Source organism: Acomys minous (assembly GCF_964271855.1).
Source record: "Acomys minous genome assembly, chromosome: 3".
NCBI lineage: Eukaryota > Metazoa > Chordata > Mammalia > Rodentia > Muridae > Acomys > Acomys minous.
This window is the reverse complement of record NC_140485.1, coordinates 54,424,447-54,445,286: the sequence shown is the minus strand read 5'-3', so window position 1 is coordinate 54,445,286 and position 20,840 is coordinate 54,424,447. Positions and strand designations below refer to the sequence as shown.

The 20,840-nt window shown below is 52.4% G+C and overlaps 1 protein-coding gene across 6 annotated transcripts in view; it reads right to left on the bottom strand.

Annotated features, from left to right (window-relative positions):
• Positions 1 to 20,840, bottom strand: part of DGKZ (diacylglycerol kinase zeta) — a 43,438-nt gene that overhangs the window by 14,493 nt on the left and 8,105 nt on the right. The window contains exon 1 of one of the 6 annotated variants that reach the window (XM_084775307.1): positions 18,697 to 18,887. The exons of 2 other annotated variants lie outside the window; for them this stretch is intronic. In XM_084775307.1, the coding sequence (XP_084631433.1) occupies positions 18,697 to 18,872 (176 nt within the window). In that variant the 5' untranslated portion in view covers positions 18,873 to 18,887. Of the gene's footprint in view, positions 1 to 16,523; positions 16,944 to 18,696; positions 18,888 to 20,840 lie in introns of those variants that run through there. 3 more of the 6 variants (XM_084775310.1, XM_084775309.1, XM_084775308.1) reach the window with 3 other exon arrangements.

The window sequence follows — 20,840 nt, the reverse complement described above, 5'->3', positions numbered from 1 at the left end:
TGGATCCGGGGACTGAGGTGCGAGGGGTTAGAGAAAGCGCCCATAGTATTAACACCCATCCCATTTACTGGGCACTACTCTGTCACAGGCCTTGGGTGAGGCCTTCTCTACCTCACTGATCCTACCAGAGCTTTCTGAGGGAGGCAGGCCCGCCAGCTTCATTATACAGGTAAGTGGGAAGAGCATGTCCAGAGTCACACAGCCAGCCAGTGGCAAAGAGCAGGTCCTGTGCCCACCTTCTGTCCCAGGAAGAGGAACCTGCAGGCCTAGCAGCCTGCTGCTGCCAGGGCACTAGCTTGCTAGCTCTCCCCAAGGGTGTCAGCTTTCCCCACCAGTTCGCTCAGGCCACACTGTGACAGCTGCCCAGCCTGGAGGAGATTAGTCACCAGGACACATCACACCGCCTGATGCTAGTGTCACCCAGAAAACAAAAGGCCACAGTCCTGTGTGGGGGAGGTGGAGCTAAGGTCTCTGGGCAGTGGTAAAAGGCAGGGCCCTGCCTGCTGTCCCAGACCAGCATGACAAGGAGGAAGCAGCCTTTCTTTGTTAGGACACATGGCAGCTTATATGCACAATTACAGAACCCACACTCTGCTGGGTACTCAAAGACACACTTGTAATAAAAGTTTCCTCCGCTGCCCTGGCTACAGCCTCCCAGTGGAGCACAAGGCCAAGCCAGCGCATATGACCATGGACCTTGGACCTCAGTTTCCCTGTTTGTCTAAGACTGCTAAGATTGGTTGACATCTTATGACAAGCTCTCCTGCTGGACACTACCACCGCTAAATGCCACTAGGTTGCCACTGCCCCCTCCCTTGGGTCCCATGGCTCCTGTTCCTCTCCTCTCCATCTGGTCTGCTGGCCAGAGATGGCCTGACTCCTCACTCCCCATCTCCGCAGAGGCTTCTCCAGGCAGCTCATGCCTATTATCCCAGCTCTTGGGAGGCTGGGTCAGGAAGACTGCTGTAAATCTGAAGCCAACCTAGGCTACACAGTGAATGCCAGACCAGACTGGCCTATAGTGTAGTTTGTACTAAAAAAGAAACACAAAAGGAAAAAAGAAAAAAAAAAAAGCTCAGCATGGTGTTTAATCCCAGTACTTCAAAGGCAGAGGCAGGCGGATCTCTGTGAGTTTGGGGCTAGCTTGGGCTACAAAGCAAGTTCCAAGAGACAGCCAGAGCTGACTTGTGAGACCTTGGCTTAGTTAACTTAAAAAAAAAAAGCAAAAAACAAACAAACAAACAAACAAAAAAGCCCTGTTTGGGCTCTAAATGGCCACCTCTTCACACCTCATTCCTTGTCACCGCCACACACCACAGAGTATATGTAAAGGTCACAGGGGATGGCTCAGAATATTCTCACACCAACAGCACAGCACAATGGCTACCCGCTGGGCTTCTTGGTCTTGGTTTGGTCAGCGGGCCACACTCAAAGATAACATAAAATGACTCAGAGGCCCACATTAATCTCTAGCTGGTGCCCAGGAGCCTCGTGAGGACAGGGCCAATGGGAGAGTGGGGGATGCCACGACTGAGACAGGCATGGTGGTGTCAGGCCATGTGCCCTTGATGAGCAAAGCTGCACAGTAGAATTCAGACAGTTGTTGGTGGGGTTAATGGACCCCAGTGCTTCCTCAGCCACCACCCCCCCAGCCACCCACTAGGAAGGGCTGCTGGCCTCCCAGCCAGACAATCTCACACTTGATGCTGGCTACGAGTGGGAAAAACAAACACTACGGAAAACCTGGCATAGTGCTACAACCTTGTAGCCCCCAGCACTTGAGAGGCAGAGGCAGACGGCAGGGTCATCCTGCACTACACAACACAGCAGTTCAACGTCAGCCTGGGCTACATGAGACAGATCTGTGAATAAGTAAATGAGCAAGCAAGCACTTTGGAACCTAGCATCTACCATCCAACTAGACATTCCAAATCTACTTTCCCATGTGCAAGATGGGTCACATCACCCAACTCCAAAGGCTGACATAAGGGGCATTCTGTTGTAACGATGCACAGACAGCACTTAGTGCTACTTGGTAGACCTGGGACATGGTAGAACCACAGGGCCTGTGGTCGTTGCCACCTCCTGAGGTTTGTCTCTGCCCACAGGGGGGTGGGAACCCAAAAAAGGAAGCAGGAGCACCCAGGGTGGCCACCACTCACCACATGAGGAACAAAGCCCTATAGCCATGCCACCTGGGTATCTGCTCCTCCTGAGGAATGCCCTCTGCATCTAGCAATCGGCCGGTCCTCAGGGAACCCTCTGCCTCCAGAGGACCCTGCACAGGACAGCTGGTCCTGCCATGGTGGCTATGGGAAGGCCCACAGGCCTCTGCTCCGTGAGGGCTGGTCTGGGGCAGGGCGCCTGCACTCTAGCAGCCTCAGAATGGGGGCCGGCCTGGTTGGAGGGACTGCTCGCCAGAAGCCAGGCCTGGTTGCTCGGCTCCCACAGCCCCAGGGTCAGGGGGGCTAGAAGAAAGCTGGGAGGGCAGCCAGCTCATCTAGGCTGGCCTGGGCTGGTAACGCAGGGTATGGACTTTACCAGGTCTCCTCACTAAAGAGACTCTGCTCCAAACAAAACAAGGACAGCACGCATGAGAACAGGTGAGTTAGGGCTGAAGGGTAAGGGACCGGTCAGACAGCCAAGTGTTTCACGGTCCGCCCAGACTTGGCGGGCCCACCGAACCCTGCTCCTTTACCACCAGCTGGGGGCAGGACTGGCAGGGAAAGCCCTCATCTAGAGATGGTGGTGCCTATTCTGAACTACCCTCCCCAAATCCACCCAGACAGTTGCAGAAAGGAGGGAGCAGAAGGTAAACAAGAGAGGGGACCCCACTTTGACCTGATCTGGAAGGCAAGGCGGCAGGCAGGAGGTGGGCAAGCAGGTGGGGGCTGGGGTCCCAGGCGCCTTGGCTCTTGTTCCAGTCTGCTTGGGCTGCCGGACTCTGGACTCCGCGGAGCAAGTCCTAGTTTGGAGAGCTAGCTGCAGTGGCTGCGCCTCTGCCCCCTCCCCCTCACCACCCTCCTCCCCCAAGCCGGAGACAGCCGTTATGAAAATAGCCCAATTGGTAACCGACTGCACTTCCTCTCCCAGTGGTGGCTCCTGGCCCTACAGCAGGCAGGCGCAGGCGGTGGGTGGTGCACATGAACAGGCACAGGAACCTGGCCTCCTGGCACCTCTTCCCCAAGTCCCAAGCCAGGCTGAGTGACAGCCATCAATGCACTCGCCTCCAGTAACAGGGCAGCCCATACTATGTCTGGGAGGGAGACAAGGTATTCAGAAAGGTAGGAGTGGCCCCCCTTTCCCCCTTTTAAAGAAAGATAGACAATCACTTACTGTCCCATATCCATCGGACAGGTTTTATGGGGTCTTGGGCAGTTGCTTGGGTGTTGGTTCCAAACAAAACAACCACAAAAATAATTATCTATGGAGTGTTTCACAACTTAGACAGCCTTTTCTCACCAGCACTATTAGCCAGGAGGCTGGTAATTCCCCTGTGCGGGAGACTTGCTGTCCCTGCTGAACAGATGGTGCACTCGAGACTCCTGGGAGCCTGGGACTCCTGTCTCAGGAGTAGCCGAGCTGCGACTCCAGAGCCCGGCTCTTCTGGCCCTGTCAAGGTGGTTAGGGGCCTTTCTGGGCTGCCTGGGTCCATGCCAGCTAACGAGTACTTAGGAGAGACCAGCTGGTATGACAACCTGTCAACACCCTCACCCCACCCCATCCAAGCTCATGTCCCGCCATAGTTCATGAGGGAATGGCAGCAGGCAAACTTCCTGATCCAAGAGCTACTGTCCACTCTTAGAATAATAGTTCCTGAAACTCCTAAAAGTATTTTATCTGGGGAACGAGCAAGAGCTACTAACATTTAACCAAATGGAATCTAAATCAAATCTGAGAGCATTAACCATTCAGGAGGTAGAGCTAGGTGGATCTCTGTGTTCAGGTCTAACTTGGTCTACACAGTGAGTTCCCGGCCACCCAGAGCTACAAAGTGAGACTTTGTCTAGGGGAAAGGAAGGAAGGAAGGAAGGAAGGAAGGAAGGAAGGATGGAAGGATGGATGGGCGAGAGAGCAGTATTGTATAAGACACAACAAAATCAGTGAAAAGGCACCGTTTAACTTTTAAAAAGATTGTATTTGTTTTGTGTGTATACACAAATGCCACAGAGTCACATGGAAGTCAGAGACAACATTCACGAGAGCCAGTTGTCGCCTTCCTCCATGCAGGTCCTGGTAATCAAATTCACCCGCTGAGCCACCTTGCTGGCCCAGTCTACGTCTCTGTAAACCTAACGACTGGTTTTCTAGCAGCAGCTGGTTCCTGTGAAGCATCCATGCCTGCACAAGTTAGCCATGGTTGCTCTGGTGGAGGAACATGAAAGAACCTTGTGTGGAGTTAAAAGTGGGAGGGACAGCACAGCAGGTTTCCAGGTAATTACTGCTACTCTGCGCCATCATGTGATAATACAAGTGCCCTTTCTATCTCTTTTCTTTCATTCTTTCTTTTTCTTTTTTCAAGAGAAGGTTTCTCTGTGTGGCCCTGGCTGTCTTGGAACTCAATCTGTAGACCAGGCTGGCCTCGAACTTACAGAGATCTGCCTGCCTTTGCCTCCCAAGTGCTGGGGTTAAAGACTCGAGCCACCAGGCACAGCTGGCAAGTGGTATTTCTTAAAGGCCAGAGCAAGGTACCAAACGCTACCAATGAACCCAAAGTTTTATCTTGAAATATTTTAAATTTCTTTTTTGGGGCTGAGGGATTGGCTGTTTTTAAAAAAATATATTTTATTAATTTATTCACATTACATCTCAATTGTTATCCTATCCCTTGTATCCTCCCATTCCTCCCTCCCGCTCATTTTCCCCTTACTCCCCTCCCCTATGACTGTGACTGAGGGGGACCTCTTCCCTCTGTATATGCTCATTAGGGTATCAAGTCTCTTCTTGGTAGCCTGCTATCCTTCCTCTGAGAGCCACCAGGTCTCCCTATCTCACTTTGTAGTGGTCAAATTTGAGGCACCAGAGTTCGTGTGAAAGTCAGTCCCCTCTCCACTCAACAGTGGAGAATGTCCTGTCCATCGGCTAGATCTGGGTAGGGGTTCGAAGCTTACTGCCCGTATTGTCCTTGGCTGGTGTCATAGTTTGAGCAGGAGGGTTGGCTGTTTTTGAGATGTGGGTCTCATTAAGTAGCTCAGGCTGACCTGGAACTCGTGAATTCAAGTATTACCTCCTGAACAGCTAGGGGCACAGGCTTGCACTGCTACAGGACAGGCTTGCACTGCTATAGGCTAGCTTGCATTTTGTAACAGCAAGTAGAGGTGAGTGGAGAATACTGTGTAGCTCAGTGGTACTGAGCTCTGCTGATCTTCCAAAGGCTGACACATTTCCTCACAGAACATCAAAAGATCTTCACCTTTGCTGTCTCTATTGCTCTTAACAGTTTCCTGTCTGGGTAACGCTACCAGAAGGTTGATACAAAGTTTCCAATATTCTGAGTTTTTTCAAAACTCAAGAGTATCTTGTTGGCAACAAATGTTGATACTGTTTTTGAAGAGAGGGGCTCACCTTGTTCATCCCAGACACCTGGAGTCTAACTAGTTTGTCAGCGGCTCAGCAGAAAAGGTGCCACTGGCAGGCCGAGGTAGTAGCCCACGCCTTTAATTCTAGGTCTCAGAAGGCAGAGACAGGTGGATTTCTGGGAGTTTGAGGCCAGCCTGGTCTATATCATAAGTTCCAGGTCAGCCAGATCTATGTAAAGACCCTGTCAAAAGAGAGTGAAAACAAAGAAAGGGAAGAAGGAAGGAAACAAAATAAAAGTAAACAAAAAAAAAAAAAAAAAAAAGAAAGAAAGAAAGAAAGAAAGAGTGGCTGACCTAAAGCACACAGCTTGGACTCAGCAGAGCCTTTTAGCACGTTACAGTTGGGTTGGTAGCAGAAATATCTTAGGTATGGAGAGATGGCTCAGAGGTTAAGAGCACTGACTGCTCCTCCAGAGGTCCTGAGTTCAAATCCCAGCAACCACATGGTGGCTCACAGCCATCTATAATGAGATCTCGTGCCCTCTTCTGGCCTGCAGGTATATATGCAGGCAGAGTATTCTATACATAATAAATAAATAAATCTTTTTAAAAAATCTTAGGGTGTGGTGGTGCATGCCTTTAATCCCAGCACTCGGGAGGCAGAGGCAGGTGGATTACTGTTGAGTTCGAGGCCAGCCTGGTGATCTACAAAGTCCAAGACAGCCAAGACTACACAGAGAAACCCTGTTTAAAAAAACCAAAACCAAAACCAAACAAAACAACAACAACAACAACAAATTTTAGGTAAACTCTTTCATCATACACATACTATACACACACACACACACACGTCTGTATCTTATTGCTTTTACTCTCCTGTCTCAGCTTCTTCAATGCTCATTACAAAAATCCAGCATTTAGAATTACTAAATCACAACTCTTTTTATTCTTTTTCTCTTAGACCATTTCACGTAGCCCAGGCTGTCCTCAAAGCCCTTGCGCAGCCACCTTCTGCATGTGATTAGAGCTGTGCCCTACGCCTGGTTTATGGAGTGCTGTGGAGCAAGCCTAGGGCTTTAGGCAGGCAGGGAGTCATTTACTAACTGAGCTATCGCCTCAGCCCAATTCTCTCAACTTTTTTTTTTCCTAAAAAAACATTAGTACACAGTAAGGGCCTTGCTGGCTGTGAATGTGTCCCATCGCTGTCTCTGCTAATGGCAGCACAGTGATGAGGCACGTGCCATGGCAGCTCAGAAACCATTCCTGTGAGAATCGCTTCGCTCACAGTATCTGCAGTAACACGCAGAGACCCACTGATTCAGAGGGACTTCACACAGCCCAGCAGATGTGGCACTAGTCTCCTAGGTGTAACCCTTGACTACAATGGAGCCATCCTTCAGTGCTGTGTCCCTGCTAGGAACACTGGCCTCCACTCCCCTCCTCACCTGTCATCTAGAGGCTACCTGCTCATGGCTGACCAGCCACCTGGGTCTTTGACCACAGAAACCCTAGATGCTTCTTTCTCTCAGGTCTCCATGCCTTATTCTTCCCGCAGGCAACCAGCTCCAGGGGGCTGGGTCCTAGTAGTATGTCTGGGTGTGGTGTGTCCAGAATAGGGCTGGCAGGGAGCTATGTTTACTGTGGATCAGCTCAGGAGGAAGGAACAGGGAATTCCGTGGGGGAGGGGTCAGAGCCTTCAGGGATGGGAAAGCTTCCTCCTGGGTACCCCACCAAGGGTTGGCCACAGGCCCAGGCCACTTCTCTTTGTTTGGGCACAAGAGAATGGCAACAGCTTTTGTTTTGGTAGCCACTCTCCTCTCCTCTTTGGGAGATCTGGTGAGTGACACCTGGAGGCCCCTTTCCGGGTTGGGAGGCCATTGCATGCATACACCACATTCTCTGTGGCTTTTCTTATAGAACAAAAACAGTAGGAGGAGAAGGGGCGGGCTGCCGCAGAAGCTTGGGGGCTAAAACAGGACCCTTACTGATAAAGTGTCCCCAGTTTCTTCCTCCATGTTGTGGGTCCACCTCAGAGTCTGGTCCTGCTAGACTCCTGAAGGGCAGTAATGAATGGCCAACCACTTCCTTTAGTCCCCTGCTGCCCCCCAGAATCATTTGGGAGCAAAAACTTCTGCATGAGTGACAAGGACCTGGGCCTGATAGCCAATACTTTCCTTCTTATTTTTTTCCTTTGAAAACAAGTTAGCCGAGCGTGCTGGCGCACGCCTTTAATCCCAGCACTTCAGGAGGCAGAGGCAGGCGGATCACTGTGAGTTCGAGGCCAGCCTGGTCTACAAAGTGAGTCCAGGACAGTCAAGGCTACACAGAGAGACCTTGTCTCGAAAAACCAAAAAGAAAAAAAAAGAAAAGAAAACAAGTTAACATTTCTTTTGTGTGTGTGTGCGCGCGCGCGGACACACACTCTCACCCGAATGCGTGAGTACACATACATCATCACACCATAATGCACAGGTAAAGATCAGAGGACAACTTTCAGGAGTTGGCGCTCTCCTGCCATGTGAGATCTGGGGATCTAACTCAGGTCATCAGTTTGGCAGTAAGCACCTTTAACCTCTGAACCATCTCTCTGACCCTTTTTTGTTTGTTTGTTTTTTGAGAAATTGTTTTTTTAGACAAACTCTCTTTGTAGACCAGGCTGGCCTCGAACTCACAGTGATCCGCCTGCCTCTCTCCCCCCACCCCACCCCCCCAGCCCCGTGCCCTAGTGTTGGGATTAAAGGCGTGTGCCACCACTGCCCTGCTGCATTTTCCTATTTTTTATATGTTAATAAATATATACTTCACTTGGCCGTTGATAATTTACTTATTTGAGACAGTATCTCAAATAGCACAGGATGACCTTGAACTTCTGATGCTCCTGCCTCTACTTCCCAAGTGCTGGGGATTACAGGAGGGCACGCACTACCATACCAGGCTAGCAGTGGGTACTATCCTCCCCGTACTTTGCCCTCACAGGACAGACGAGCGAGTGAGGCACAGTGCAGCTCAGTGGCTAGCCCAAGGCCTATATAGCTGACAAGTCGCAGAGCTTCAGTGACAACTCAATAGTTCCACACTGGCAAGCCTATGTTTGCCACTTCTAGCTGATTCTGGCACACGGACAAATGCTTCTACACTTAGTACCTGCAGCCTCTAAAATGGAAACCAGGGCCCCCTCTGCTTACTAAACTCAACCTCTCTCTCTCATCTTATCAGAGTTTGCCCAGACACTGGCTCTGCCAGAAACTTCCCCCCAGGACCCTCTCTTGGTCAGGGATGGTGGTGGTGGTGGTTAGCAACTCCCACACTCCCGGGCCCACTTCCGGTCAGCAGCACTGACTTGCTAGGCTGCATCCCCAACAAGACCACAGAACCTGGAACCTTCTATCACTGGAATTGCATCTCCAGTTGTTGGGCAAGGCCTGAAGAGTGAAGAGAGGGCTAGTGAATGGTCCCTACTTAGCCTTGGTCAGGCTGACTACAGATGGCTTCAGGCTGGCTGGCTGGCTCCTGAGGCCCTCCTCCTAGCATTAGGTAGACAAGCCTTGTGTTTTACAGATAGCCCTGAGACTGACACCTTATGGGAATGCTAATGTGTCTCCCTCCAGCTCTCCCAATGGGGCTCCTTTGTTGCACCTGTGCCCCCAACCCCAGCCATCTCAGCCCCCACCTTCCCACCTGCCTGCAGCAAATTCCAATTCCCTGTCTGCTGGGAGATGGACTCCCTACTCCCAGTCAAAGTTTAACCGCTCACATCTCTGACCCCTTTGGCCCAGTCTGAAAATGTCTACCACAGCCTCCCTAGCCTCACCTTCGCCTTGTGACTTTGTGGGTTCCAGCTCGCTGTCCAGGTCTATAAGGAAAGCCATAGAGAACATGGAGTGGGTGATGGTCCCAGTCCAGAAAGAAGCCTCCGCTAGTACGTCAAAGACTTCGCCAGAATCAGCTCTCAGCTGCCAGACCCCCAGGCACCCAGGCATTGCCACCTGGGGCTTTCCCTATGGCTAAAGCAAGAACGTTGCCAGAACAGAAGGCGGCTTCCAGGCTACCGTGTGCTTGGAAAGGTTTAGAGTTCTGCCTCTGACCAGCTCTACAGCCTCAGGCTAGGATGCCTCAGCCTCCTCCTCAGGTAACTGAGGCTTTAGGGATTGCTGTAGGATAGAAAGAGAAAGTGTTCATGGTAAGCATTCCCCCCCCCCCCCCCCCAGTTAATCAGAGTTTCAAGAAACGAAATACCTCCGGAGGCCTAAAAATCAGGGTAATTGCCTGGCAGGACAATTCAGTAACATCTATCAAAGCCCAGAGCTAGGACCGAAGCACCGGCAGGAAGGGATGCTCAGTGAGCCGGGCGGGCGGACGGGCGGACGGGCGATCGCTGGTGACTGCAAGCAATAGTGAAAAACTAAAAAGGTTCAGCTTGCACCCGTAATCCAGGCACTTGGGAAGCTAAAGGGGGCAAAGGGGAGGCTCATTTTCAGTTCAAGATTCTGCCTCAAAAACCAAACCAAAGCCAGGCATGGTAGCACTCATCTTTAATCCCAGCACTTCAGAGTCCAACCTGGCCTAGAACTCATGTAGCCCAGGCTGACCTCAAACTCAGCATCTTCCTGCTCCAGCCACCAAAGCGCTAAGATCACATCCATGTACCTCTATGCCCAACTAAGGCATACCATTCAAAGCAAAGTAGGACCCACCCAGGGTCTGGGGTTTACTCAGTTGGTGAAGTGTCCACCGTGCAAGCACAAGGATCTTCTCACAGACCCTAGCACTAGTGGACAGGAGTCTTAGTGTGTTTGAAAGATTTCCACAAGGCCAGCCTGGTCTACAAAGCGACTCCAGGACAGCGAAGGATACACAGAGAAACTCTGTCTCGAAAAACCTTAAAAAAAAAAAAAAAAAAAAAAAAAAAGATTTCCATAGGAGCTGGTAGCTCACTTTAATCTCAACATTCCAGGGGCTAGGGCAGGAGAATTGCTATGAATTCAAGGCAGGTCTGGGCTATAGATGTCTCAACCCCCATCTTTCCCACCCCCAAAAAACTAAAAAAAGGTGTGAGAGGGCGGCCAGCTGCCCAGCATTGTCTTGGGTCTCCCCTGTCTGGTTTCAACAATGTGTCACTCATACTGAGGCATACCAGGCAGACCTCAGCTTTGTTTTCCCAGGTCAGACGGGATGCTTTCCAGAGCTGGTGGGCAGCAGCAGGTTCTATCAGTGGGTTGTCTATGTGGGCTAAGGAGCAGGAACCAACTTGCCCCTTTCACAACCACCCCCGGCTCCCTCTGTAAAATGTCAGCAAGCTAGGGAAGGGAGGCAGAGAGACAGGCAAGCTGTTAACCCACAAGATGCTGAGGCGTGGGTGTGCAGGCCCAGGCTCCCAGACAGCTATTTTGGCATGTGCTATGATAGTGCTCAGCCCTGGCAGGGGAGAGGCCTCTCTGTGGGAGCTCTGTACTGGCACTCTGCCAGAAGGGAGGGGGAGCAGGTCTCTGCAAGCAGAGGGAGAGGGTGCTGGGTGCAAGTGGAGCCTACTCTCTTCCTTGGGCCCCAGGCTATCACACAGGATCCTCTGAGCCCATCCTCTGAGTTTTCTTCCCCTGGCACCTAGCAAGAGGCCACAGATGTACCCCTCTTCTCCAGATCCAGGTGTTGGGCACCAAGATGGGTGTCTTCCAGCCTCAGGCTGCCTATTTGTATCTCTGCAGCTATCCTGCTCCCGCTGAAGGGACCCTGAGGGTCACTTTCCAGGGGCAGAGCCTCTCATTGTGAGGTATGAACATCTCACTTAAACCCAGACAGTGTCTAAGGCCTCCTGAGGCTCTGCAGGTTCGGGTGGAAATATATGAAGGGAAGTGTTAATGACCAGATGTTGTAGAAAGATTTTGGGGCTGAGTTCCAGGGTGAACCTCATGACCTTTCTGAGCCTTGGTCTTTTTTATCTGTAAAATGGAAATAATGTCACTAAGGTCCCTGTTGTGATGAGTCTATGAAATCGATGGGCTTATGAGCTGGGTAGCATTCACCTGGACACAGGTGTGCGGAGGAGGACAGGAAGAAGGTTCCTTTCAATTCTCTCATCCACCCTCCCTCCTGAGGACCTCAGCTCTTGGTTTCACTCAGACCTGCTCTCTCAGCATGCCCTTAGCTTAGGCAGGGGCAAGGGTAAGGGGGCAGGCCTTTCATCTATGCTCTGGCCTAGCTTTCCCACTTGGACATGAGTGCCAGCCAGGCTCTGGGCTGAGAGCCAAGGGGGTGGGGAAACCACACTACAGCCCAGGTGAGATGCTTATATTTGAAGGGCATCCAGGGCCCTCACATCAAACGGAGGTAGTGGCTGAGGACAGTAGCAACAGCAATGGCTCCAGGAAGGAGGGAGCTATGAATCTAGGGCAGTGGTTCTCAACCTTCCTAGTGCTGTGACCCCTTAGTACAGTCTCTCATGTCGCAGTGACGCCCCCAATGATAAGATTGTTTTCATTGCTACTTTATAACTGTGATTTTGCCACTGTTATGAATCGTACTGTAAAGGTCTGTGTTTTCTGATGGTCTTAGGTGACCACTGTGAAAGGGTCCCCTGGTCCCTAAAGGGGTCACAACCCACGGGTTGAGAACTGATGGCCTTCCTGAATACTGTGTCCTCTCCCTGAGCTAACAGAGGGTAGAAAGGAAGAGGGAGACAGGTTGGGAGTACAGGTGAGATCTCAGAGTGCAGGTAAGGCTTCGGGGTGCTGTGATGTGGCACAAATGAACATAGCCCTGGCTGGCTGGGAGACCTTGCCTGAATCAAGGCTGCTTCACTGGGCCTCGGCCTTCAGGGACAGGCAAGGGTGGAGCCAAGTGATATGGAAATACACACCCTTTATTACTGGCTTTACTCTGGCAGCGAAAGTCTTCAGGTAACTCACCAAGAGAAGCTGTCTGGACCCACCCAGGGCAGGTGCAATGGCCTAGCAGAGGAAGGAATGTTTCCTGGCCCACTGTCCTTCCCCAGGGTAGTCCTGGCCCCCTGCTGTTGTCACGGTGGCATTGCAGGGCAGGTTCCTGGGTAGCTGAGGCTCTCGAAGCCCTCTGCTCTTCTGTGGTACAGAAAGGGACCAGTACTTCTTTTAGGGACCAGCTCAGCCCAAGCTTCAGAGCTGGCCGACCTTCCCATCAATCTCTCCTCTGCTTGGGGATAAATGGGAAATTCTGGAAAGGACTTCCGGAAGATGTAAATAGGCCTGTTGCTGCCATTCCCAGCTCCCAAACCTAGGCTTTCTCTGCTCAGGGGGCAGGAGTCCTTCCTGAAAAGGACACCCCCCCTCATATGAGTGCGAATCCTGGTTAGTCCACATGCTGGGATTTGACCTCTGCCATGGTGACAAAATGACAGCAACTGTTCATTCCCTCCCCTGACCCACAAGCCAGAAAGCGGTCCATGCAGCAGTAGACAGGGACCAGGGAAGCCCTTCCTTCATTTGCCAACCAGAGCCAGCTCTGTACCTGGGCACATGGCTGCAGAGGAAACAAATAGTAAGATGTACCCAGCTCAGGCACTGAGGCTCCTTCTTCCCCAAACTGGCAGGAACCCAAGGGCTTCTACAGCCACCTGGGCATTAGCCTAAGAAGACAATTGATTCACCCAGAGAGATTCCTGTTGCCCCCAGACATCCTGGCGCCACAGACAGGGGTTCTCGCCTCTGAAAGAGAAGGCATCCCTCAACCTGTCCTTCCCCATTTGTTGCAAAACTACCCCAAACAGGGGCTGTTTCTGCTCATGCTGTTCATCAGGCACCTCTGCCAGCCTTGTCTTCAGGAATATGCTCTGAGGCCCCATGTGGCCTGGACACTAAATGAGAGCTATTGTGTCAAACTTGCTCCACAGGTGTCTCCTGCCCTCTGGGAGCTTATGACTTTGAGACTAATGAAGGGCAGAGATGGCAGAACAGACGCTCCGGCTCCCAGGGGCTTGGACAGCCAAAGCACCTTCTGTTGAAATGTGTGTGCTGCCAGGTAATTTCTGACACCCCTGGGGTGCAAAACCAACTAATCCACAAGCTGTGTGACCTCCCCAGGACCAAGCTTCTGGCAAAAGGACAGAGGGTGAGTCTGTCCCCTCTCCATGGACCCAGGGCTGGCCCTAGGCAACTGTCCTCCCACTGGAAACTGACCAAACCTTAGGTTCAAAGAACCTGTATGTTAAGATTCCACCTGCTCCACCCAGGGTGGAGGGGAACCAATTGACCTGGGGCTATGGCAGATCCCCTCGCCCCCTTCTTCCTCTAAGAGTGGCTGACAGTTCCCATCATGAAGAAGTGGGTTGGAAGTAGGAAGTGGAGGATGTCACAGCTCTGTGTCTCACTGGACTGAAAAGAGGGAGATGGCAGACTGCTCCCCAGACCCTCACTCAGTGTTGCCAGTTGTATGGAGCAGGGGTAGGCTTGAAGGAAAACACTGTGGACACTGTTCTTTCTAACCTGACCACAAACAGAACACGTGGCCCTGAGTCCTGTTCACCCTGGTTATGCTCCATGCCAGGCCCACAGCAGACACTGCTAACTGTTCATGGAGTCTGCAAGTGAGCCTGGGTCCAAACGCAGAGTTTAGCACAGTTCCAGCGGTCAGCACTATCCGGTTGTCATCTATGGCCCTGTCTCCTGGCCCATTCACTTATGAGGCCCCCGGGGGCCCCCAAGGTTTAAGGTGTAAGCAGGGTGGGCAGAAGCAGTGAGGTAAGACGCAGAGGCTGAATGCCCAAGGAAAAACAAGAGCTCGTCTATAAACGCGCATGGAGCCTGGGAGAAGATGGAGGGATGGTTTCAGCGGGGGTACTGAAGACTTACCCGCGGCCAACAAGGGTGGCAGGACCACATGAGCAGCGTCAGTTAAAAGGACAGAGCCTGGGGCAGGGGCACTAATCGCAATGTCCACTTCTCCTGGCACCTGGCCTTCGAATGAAGTAAAAGGAGACCAGCCCGTGATGGGCCAGCTCCCGATGGCTCAAGTCCCCCAGCGGGGCCTTTCCCTCATCATGACCTCCCAGAGTCTTCGTCTTCTAAAGCACCACTGGCCCCAGGTCAGTGCTCCAGAGCACAAGCCACTGTACCCATGCTTCTAGAAGCAATCTTTGATTTCCTTTTCACTAAGCAGCCTAGAAGATCACTTCCCATCCAGGGCGATGTGGCTCCCGTGCCCCTCCACTTGTGTGGTGTAGCAGAAATACCTGGGAAATTCTAGGAAAAAATATCCAGGCTCACTTCTAGAGCTGAAAAGCCAGACATGCCGATGGCAAGATCTAAGGATCTGACCTTCTTAAAGCTCCTCTGGGCCTCTGTGATGTTGTATTTGGGAGCCTGGTATAGACAGAGGGATGTGGATTTTGGAATCAGACCAACCTGAGTTCAAATGCTGTCTCTGCCCCTTACATGCTGTGTGACTCTAGGCAAATGGCTCCTCTCTCAGACACTGTGTTTATTTCATCTACAGAGTGGAAAAATAGAACCTATCCTGCTCATTTTAGAGAATTATGTAAAGGTACCCATCACTTCTGCTTGCTCTTCTTCTTGAATATGCCCAAAGCTCATCTCTGCATCCACAAAGCCATGCTCTTCTAGATGGGCACAACCACAGGTCAGAAGCGCTCAACGCTTGGTACCCTATGGGCAGCAACAGGAAATCTTCAGGGGTGCCCCTCCCTCCCACCTCAGGAGCCTGTGAACACTGGAGGCTACATCCTGCAGAGCTGGGTGTAAACTGCTCTATCTTGCAGGGTTGTGGGTGACAAAACAGAAGTATTGGGAGCTTTACAGCCTGCCCTGTCTTATGTGATACTGAAGTCCGTGTGGCTTCACAGAAGCCCACGGAGCTCCATCTGGCCCTGCAAGAGATCTCTTGTGCGTGGTGTATGCTTAGCAACACACTGCAGGTACAAAGAGCAGGGCCCTGGCTAGTTACAGCAAGGCAGGCAGAGGGCACAGATGAGCACCAAAGGCACACCGCCCACACAGCAGAGGAAAACCACACAGGTTATTAGTAGGTAAGTCTACCCTGGAAAAGGGCACAGGCAGAGCCCAGAAGGGGGCCAAACACAGCCAAGCCTTAAACAGCCACGAAAGGTAAGAGAGAGGCCCCGAGGCAGAGTTCGAGGTCAGAGTCCAATCAGAGCTCTAGGGTTCTCAGATGACTCGCCTCTAGCTCTTCAGACATCGAAGAAATTCAGAGGTCAGCTAGGGAAGCCATCAGAGAGTTAGGGTAGGATACTCCTCGGCGGCACCTCATGCCAGGGTTTTTCCGACAGGCAGATGAGCACACATGCCATGAAGTGCCTGCACTCAGTCTTTCCACACCCTCCCTCCAGTTTCTCACCACAGTGGCGGTCAAAGCTCTGTCACAGGTACAATATGGTGATATTTGGAGTGCTTTCGGGAAGGGGCAAGAGGAAGCTTCAACAGCTAGCTCTGACTCAAAACTATAGGCCACTTCGTCTCTTTCCAAAGCAAGAGCTGAAAGAAGGTAGAGGGCAAGAGGAGCCTTCCAGCAGAGGCAGAAGGGGTCTCTTTATGCTACTTAGGAGCAAAGTACAGCCGATCGCTAGGCACCCACAATCCCAGGAAGTTTAAAACATTGAGTAATTTAATCAGTGACCTGGGGACAACCATGTGCTGTGGCAAATCACGGTGACCACAATCAGCAGATGCCAAGCTGTGGTAGGTAGTTGGCAAAGAGGTTCCAGAGGAGCACGAAGGGCAGGCAGTGTGACCGCCCTCACCACGCTGGGAACAGGAGGTTCAGGGAGACTGTCAAAAAGGAGCGGTGGCCAGTCGGAGGGTCCCTGACTGCTGCTGATGCCAAGGAGTTGGAGTGACTCTGTCTCCCTACGGGAGGGTTAGGTCTCCCTGACCCGGTCGTGGCACTAAGGACGAAGCGCCCGCCACAGCCCGTGCCAGCGCGCGCACCACCCGGACAGCCTGCGCCAGCGCGCTTGGATACGCGCTCTGGGACAGCCCATCCCGCCGCCGCCCCGCTCACCTGTGCCCAAAGAGCCGCAGCCCGGGGAAGCGCCGCTTGGTCAGCCGCCGCGGCGCCTTGTCCGGCTCAGGACCCGCGTCGCGCTCGGAGCCGCTGGACGAGGCGGAGGCCGACTCCGAGTCGCTGCTCCGGGCCTCGGGGCTGGGGTCCCGCGGCTCCATCCGGCCCTAGCCCCGGCCGGCGGCGGGACCGCGGGAGACGCCCATGCCGGGCCGGCGGCCGGGGCTCAGCACGCCCGCTCCGCACCGCCCGCCGAGCTCATGGCGAGCGCGCGCTCCGCCCGCCCCGTGCTGCGCGTCCCCGTGCCCCACTCCCAGGTGCCGGGGAAGCGGCCTCCGCTCCAGGAAGTGCCGACAGCCGCGGCCGCAGGACCCCGCATAGCTGGCCGGGCCTCTGCCTGCCCGTCCGTCGCCGAGCACGCCCCCTCGGCCGCACAGCCGTACTCGTCCCACGGCGCCCTCTGCCGGCCTCAGGTCGTGTCGCAAACCCGTCGAGGCGGCTTGGGGGCGGGACTTAGGAGGGTACCACCCCCAGCTCCGAGGCCAGCTTGCCTGGATGGGACTGACTTCCTGGCCTGAGTCGCTCAAGCTGTTCCCAGATGTATGATTTCGCTCCCCTGCCCCCCATGTCCTCCTCCACCAGACAACCTACATGATCAAAGTATACACATGCGAGGGCGGCTGTCACCACCTCTCCTCCCGCATCCACAAGTTATATATTGCTCTCTCGCTCCCACTCAGCCACTCATGCACGCTCCACCCTTACCCCCTTGGCTATCCATAAGCACACCCACAGACAAATAGCACAGAAGGTTCTCTCTGCACGCAGCAGACACGCCCCTCACCATGTAATTATCTCAGTCGCTACTCAAACTCACACTTTTACATTCAGGACACCAAAGGCACCCAATAATCTTCACACACACACACACACACACACACACACACACACACACACACACACACACATCTTCAGTGTTACTCAGACAATGCTATCCTTCTCCGGCTGTACACAATGGCTTCACACACGCCTAACACAGGGAATTTTTCCTCCGCAAAATATCCAGTGCCCCTTTCAGCACTTATACCATAAGGATGAGCTATGTATTTCCTACTCATTCAAGTACACATAAGAGCAACAGTTACAAACTACAGCTCCCCGTACAGAACAAAATATCTCCTACACATAGATGTCCCCTAAGGGCAAGGTTACAGGACCTCGTCTTTCACACACACACACAAATCCAGACATATTCTTCATGTTTGATACACATTCTCCTCTAGAAGGGAGACCAGTTAGAACCAGAAGTCACCAGGAGGCACACCATCACATACGCTTGGGGATCCACAACCCAGGGGGTCTCTAGATACTGCGGGACTGTGACAAGGAGGCCTGGAAGCCAGAGATCTTGGTCCACCTCCTCCCCAGATTATGCCACCCTGATGCCTGCTGTTTCAGTTAGCCCTGTTCTAGAAAGCCACATCCTGTGTGTGTTGCCTTCACTTTCACCCTCTCCTTTGGGTGCTCCGGCAGCCTGTTTTCCAGGCTGAAGCTGCCACAAAATAGCCAAAGCTAGGGGGTTATGTCCCAGAAACAAGGCTGTGATTCTGAGCAAACAGCCAACACCCAGAGGCCCAGCACCCTCTCTTATATACGGAGGGAGGTTCTAGTTGGCCTGGAGGATGCTGGGTTCCGGATTTACAGCCAGCAACGGGGACCAGGCTGGATAGGAAGAGGTCCTGACCTTGGCTTCCTGGGGCACACATGTTGTCTTTGAGGAAGTCTTTGGGTGGTGATCGTCAAGCTTGATGGGAAAAGCTGGGCTAGGGGTGGGGGGTGGGGAACACTGCTGAGGATCCCATTGAGATTACACAGGCCTTGGACTGGATTAAGAGAACTCCAGCATCACATCACAGTCCTGGGAGGGCTCTTCTCCCGACAACCCCCCCCCCCCGCCCCCGCCGTTCTCTGTCAACTCTTATCCTGGAGAGAAGCCTTCTCCCCTAAGCCTGGAAACGTTAGCGGTACTCCCAAACCTCTCTCACTCATGCCTCTATGAAACCACTGGGAAAATGGATGGGCGAACCCACTTCTGCCATTCTTCCACACCAGATAGAAAGTTTATAGAGGGATGGAAGTCTCTTTACCCACCCCAAGCCACCCTTGTACCTACTGTGTCTGGGGAACCTCAGCTGGGATCTGTGGCACGTCCCAGGAGCGGGAGCGCCACATCTGCCTCAGTGCCCCTGGCAGCTCAGCTTCTTTCGTCCCCAGCACCTTCGTGGGGCCCAGAGCTGTAGCCACATCGCAGCCTCCCCCGGCGCTGTGGCCAGCCCCCAGGGCGCTCATCCTGCCCAGCGACTCTCTTCCTCTTTCCGCACTTCCTGACGGGGGGGGGGACGGGGGGGGCGCTGCTAGAGGCCGGCTGGAGGCTCAAGCCGAGGACTACAGAGTTTATCGGCGCCTTCCGCTGACTGGGGCAGAACACTGCTGGCAAGAGCACAGAGCTGCATAGGAGTGAGGGCAGGGGGCAGGTGGGGACAAGCTCAGCCTCGCTGTCGAGAGACAACCCCCAAGTCAAAAGCTGCCAGGCAGCCACTAGACCTGCCTGGCCTGGAATTGCACCCCAGTTCCAGTATGCCTTTCCTTTCCAAATAACTTCTCCCTTCTTCTTCTTCTTCTTCTTCTTCTTCTTCTTCTTCTTCTTCTTCTTCTTCTTCTTCTTCTTCTTCTTTTTTGGTTTTTTCGAGACAGGGTTTCTCTGCGTAGCCTTGGCTGTCCTAGACTCACGTTGTAGACCAGGCTGGCCTCGAACTCACAGCGACCCGCCTGTCTCTGCCTCCAGAGTGCTGGGATTAAAGGCGTGCGCCACCACAGCAGACAACTTCTCCTCTAGGTCCTGTTAATGTCTCTCACTTCATGACATTCTTCCTGGCACACTGGCTCCAGGACCCCCAGCCTGTCTGTATCCAGCTCTCTCTTAGTGTCCTGTATGCACCACGTCATCCTACAGAGGTGTGCAGTAGGGAAAACAGTCAGAAACCAAGCAGTCCATGCATGTCAGGCAATGAGATGTGCTATGATGTGCTATGATGTGTGTGTGTGTGTGTGTGTGTGTGTGTGTGCCGAAATGGAGGGGGAAAGAGAGTGGCTATCATTATTGGGCAAGGAAGTGACATTTGAGAACAGACCCAAATGAATCATGAGACCAGACCATGTGACCATCCGGAGAACAGCATTGTGGGTGGAGGGAACAGTAAAGCACAGGTCCCAAGCAAGGAAGAGGCCGTGTGGTGAAGAATTGAGAGGAGGGTACTGGAAGGGTCTGGGGAAAATTCCTGAGGCCAGACTGCCCTGGAGTTTGAGGCTTAGCAAACAGTAGGAAGGCCGGTGCTTGGGCTTACTCCTAGTCCTCAGGATGCTTAGGGAGGAGCAAACGGAGCCTTTCTCACGCATTTTCAATCACGATGCTTTATAATTAGCCCTTTAGTTGTGCTCTGTGCTTGTTACTCCAGCGAGACTGTGAGTTCCCTAAGGACAATCAGTGTCAGTTCAGTTCACCAAACAGAAACACTTCAGAACCTGCAGATAGTGCTGTTAGCTTTCCAGCAGTGCTGGGCTTCATTCCTGTACTCCGTGTGACTACAGCATAGCAGCTTTCAATAACTTACCTGATGAATTACCTTGAATAGTTAATACTCAGTCAATTGAGCCCTCTGTGCTGGAAACCTTACTGACTATGTAATTACCTCGTTGGGTCGGTCCTTTAATGGCCATACGAGGTGCAGCTTGTTATTTTCCTCTTTTTACATTTTTGAAAGAATAAATTTTTGAAAAAAAAAAGTGAAGCTAGGTATGATGGTGCCTTAGTTCTGTCACTCGGGAGGCTGAGGCAGGCAGATCTCTGTGAGGCTAGCCACAGCAAGTTCCAGGCCAACCAGAGCTACAATAGTGAGACCTGGTTTTAAAAACAAAACAACACACACACACACACACTACACACACACACACACACAAAGATTACATTTATTTCTATGTGTTAGGGTATGTGTGTATGCATGTTTGCATGTATGTGTTTACTTATCTTACACGTGTGGAGGTCAGAGAACTATTTGTAAGAGTTGGTTTTCGCCTTCCAGCATGTGGGTCTTGAAAATCAAACCCATGTCCTTAGGCTTACAGCAAGCACCTTTCCTCTTGGAGCCATCTTGCCAGGTTTTCCTCCTTTCACATGGGGAAACAGAGGCACAGAGCTGTTAATCTTACTTGTTTAAGATCTTCTTGTGTTGAGATTAAGAACCTAAATCCTCAAAAAAT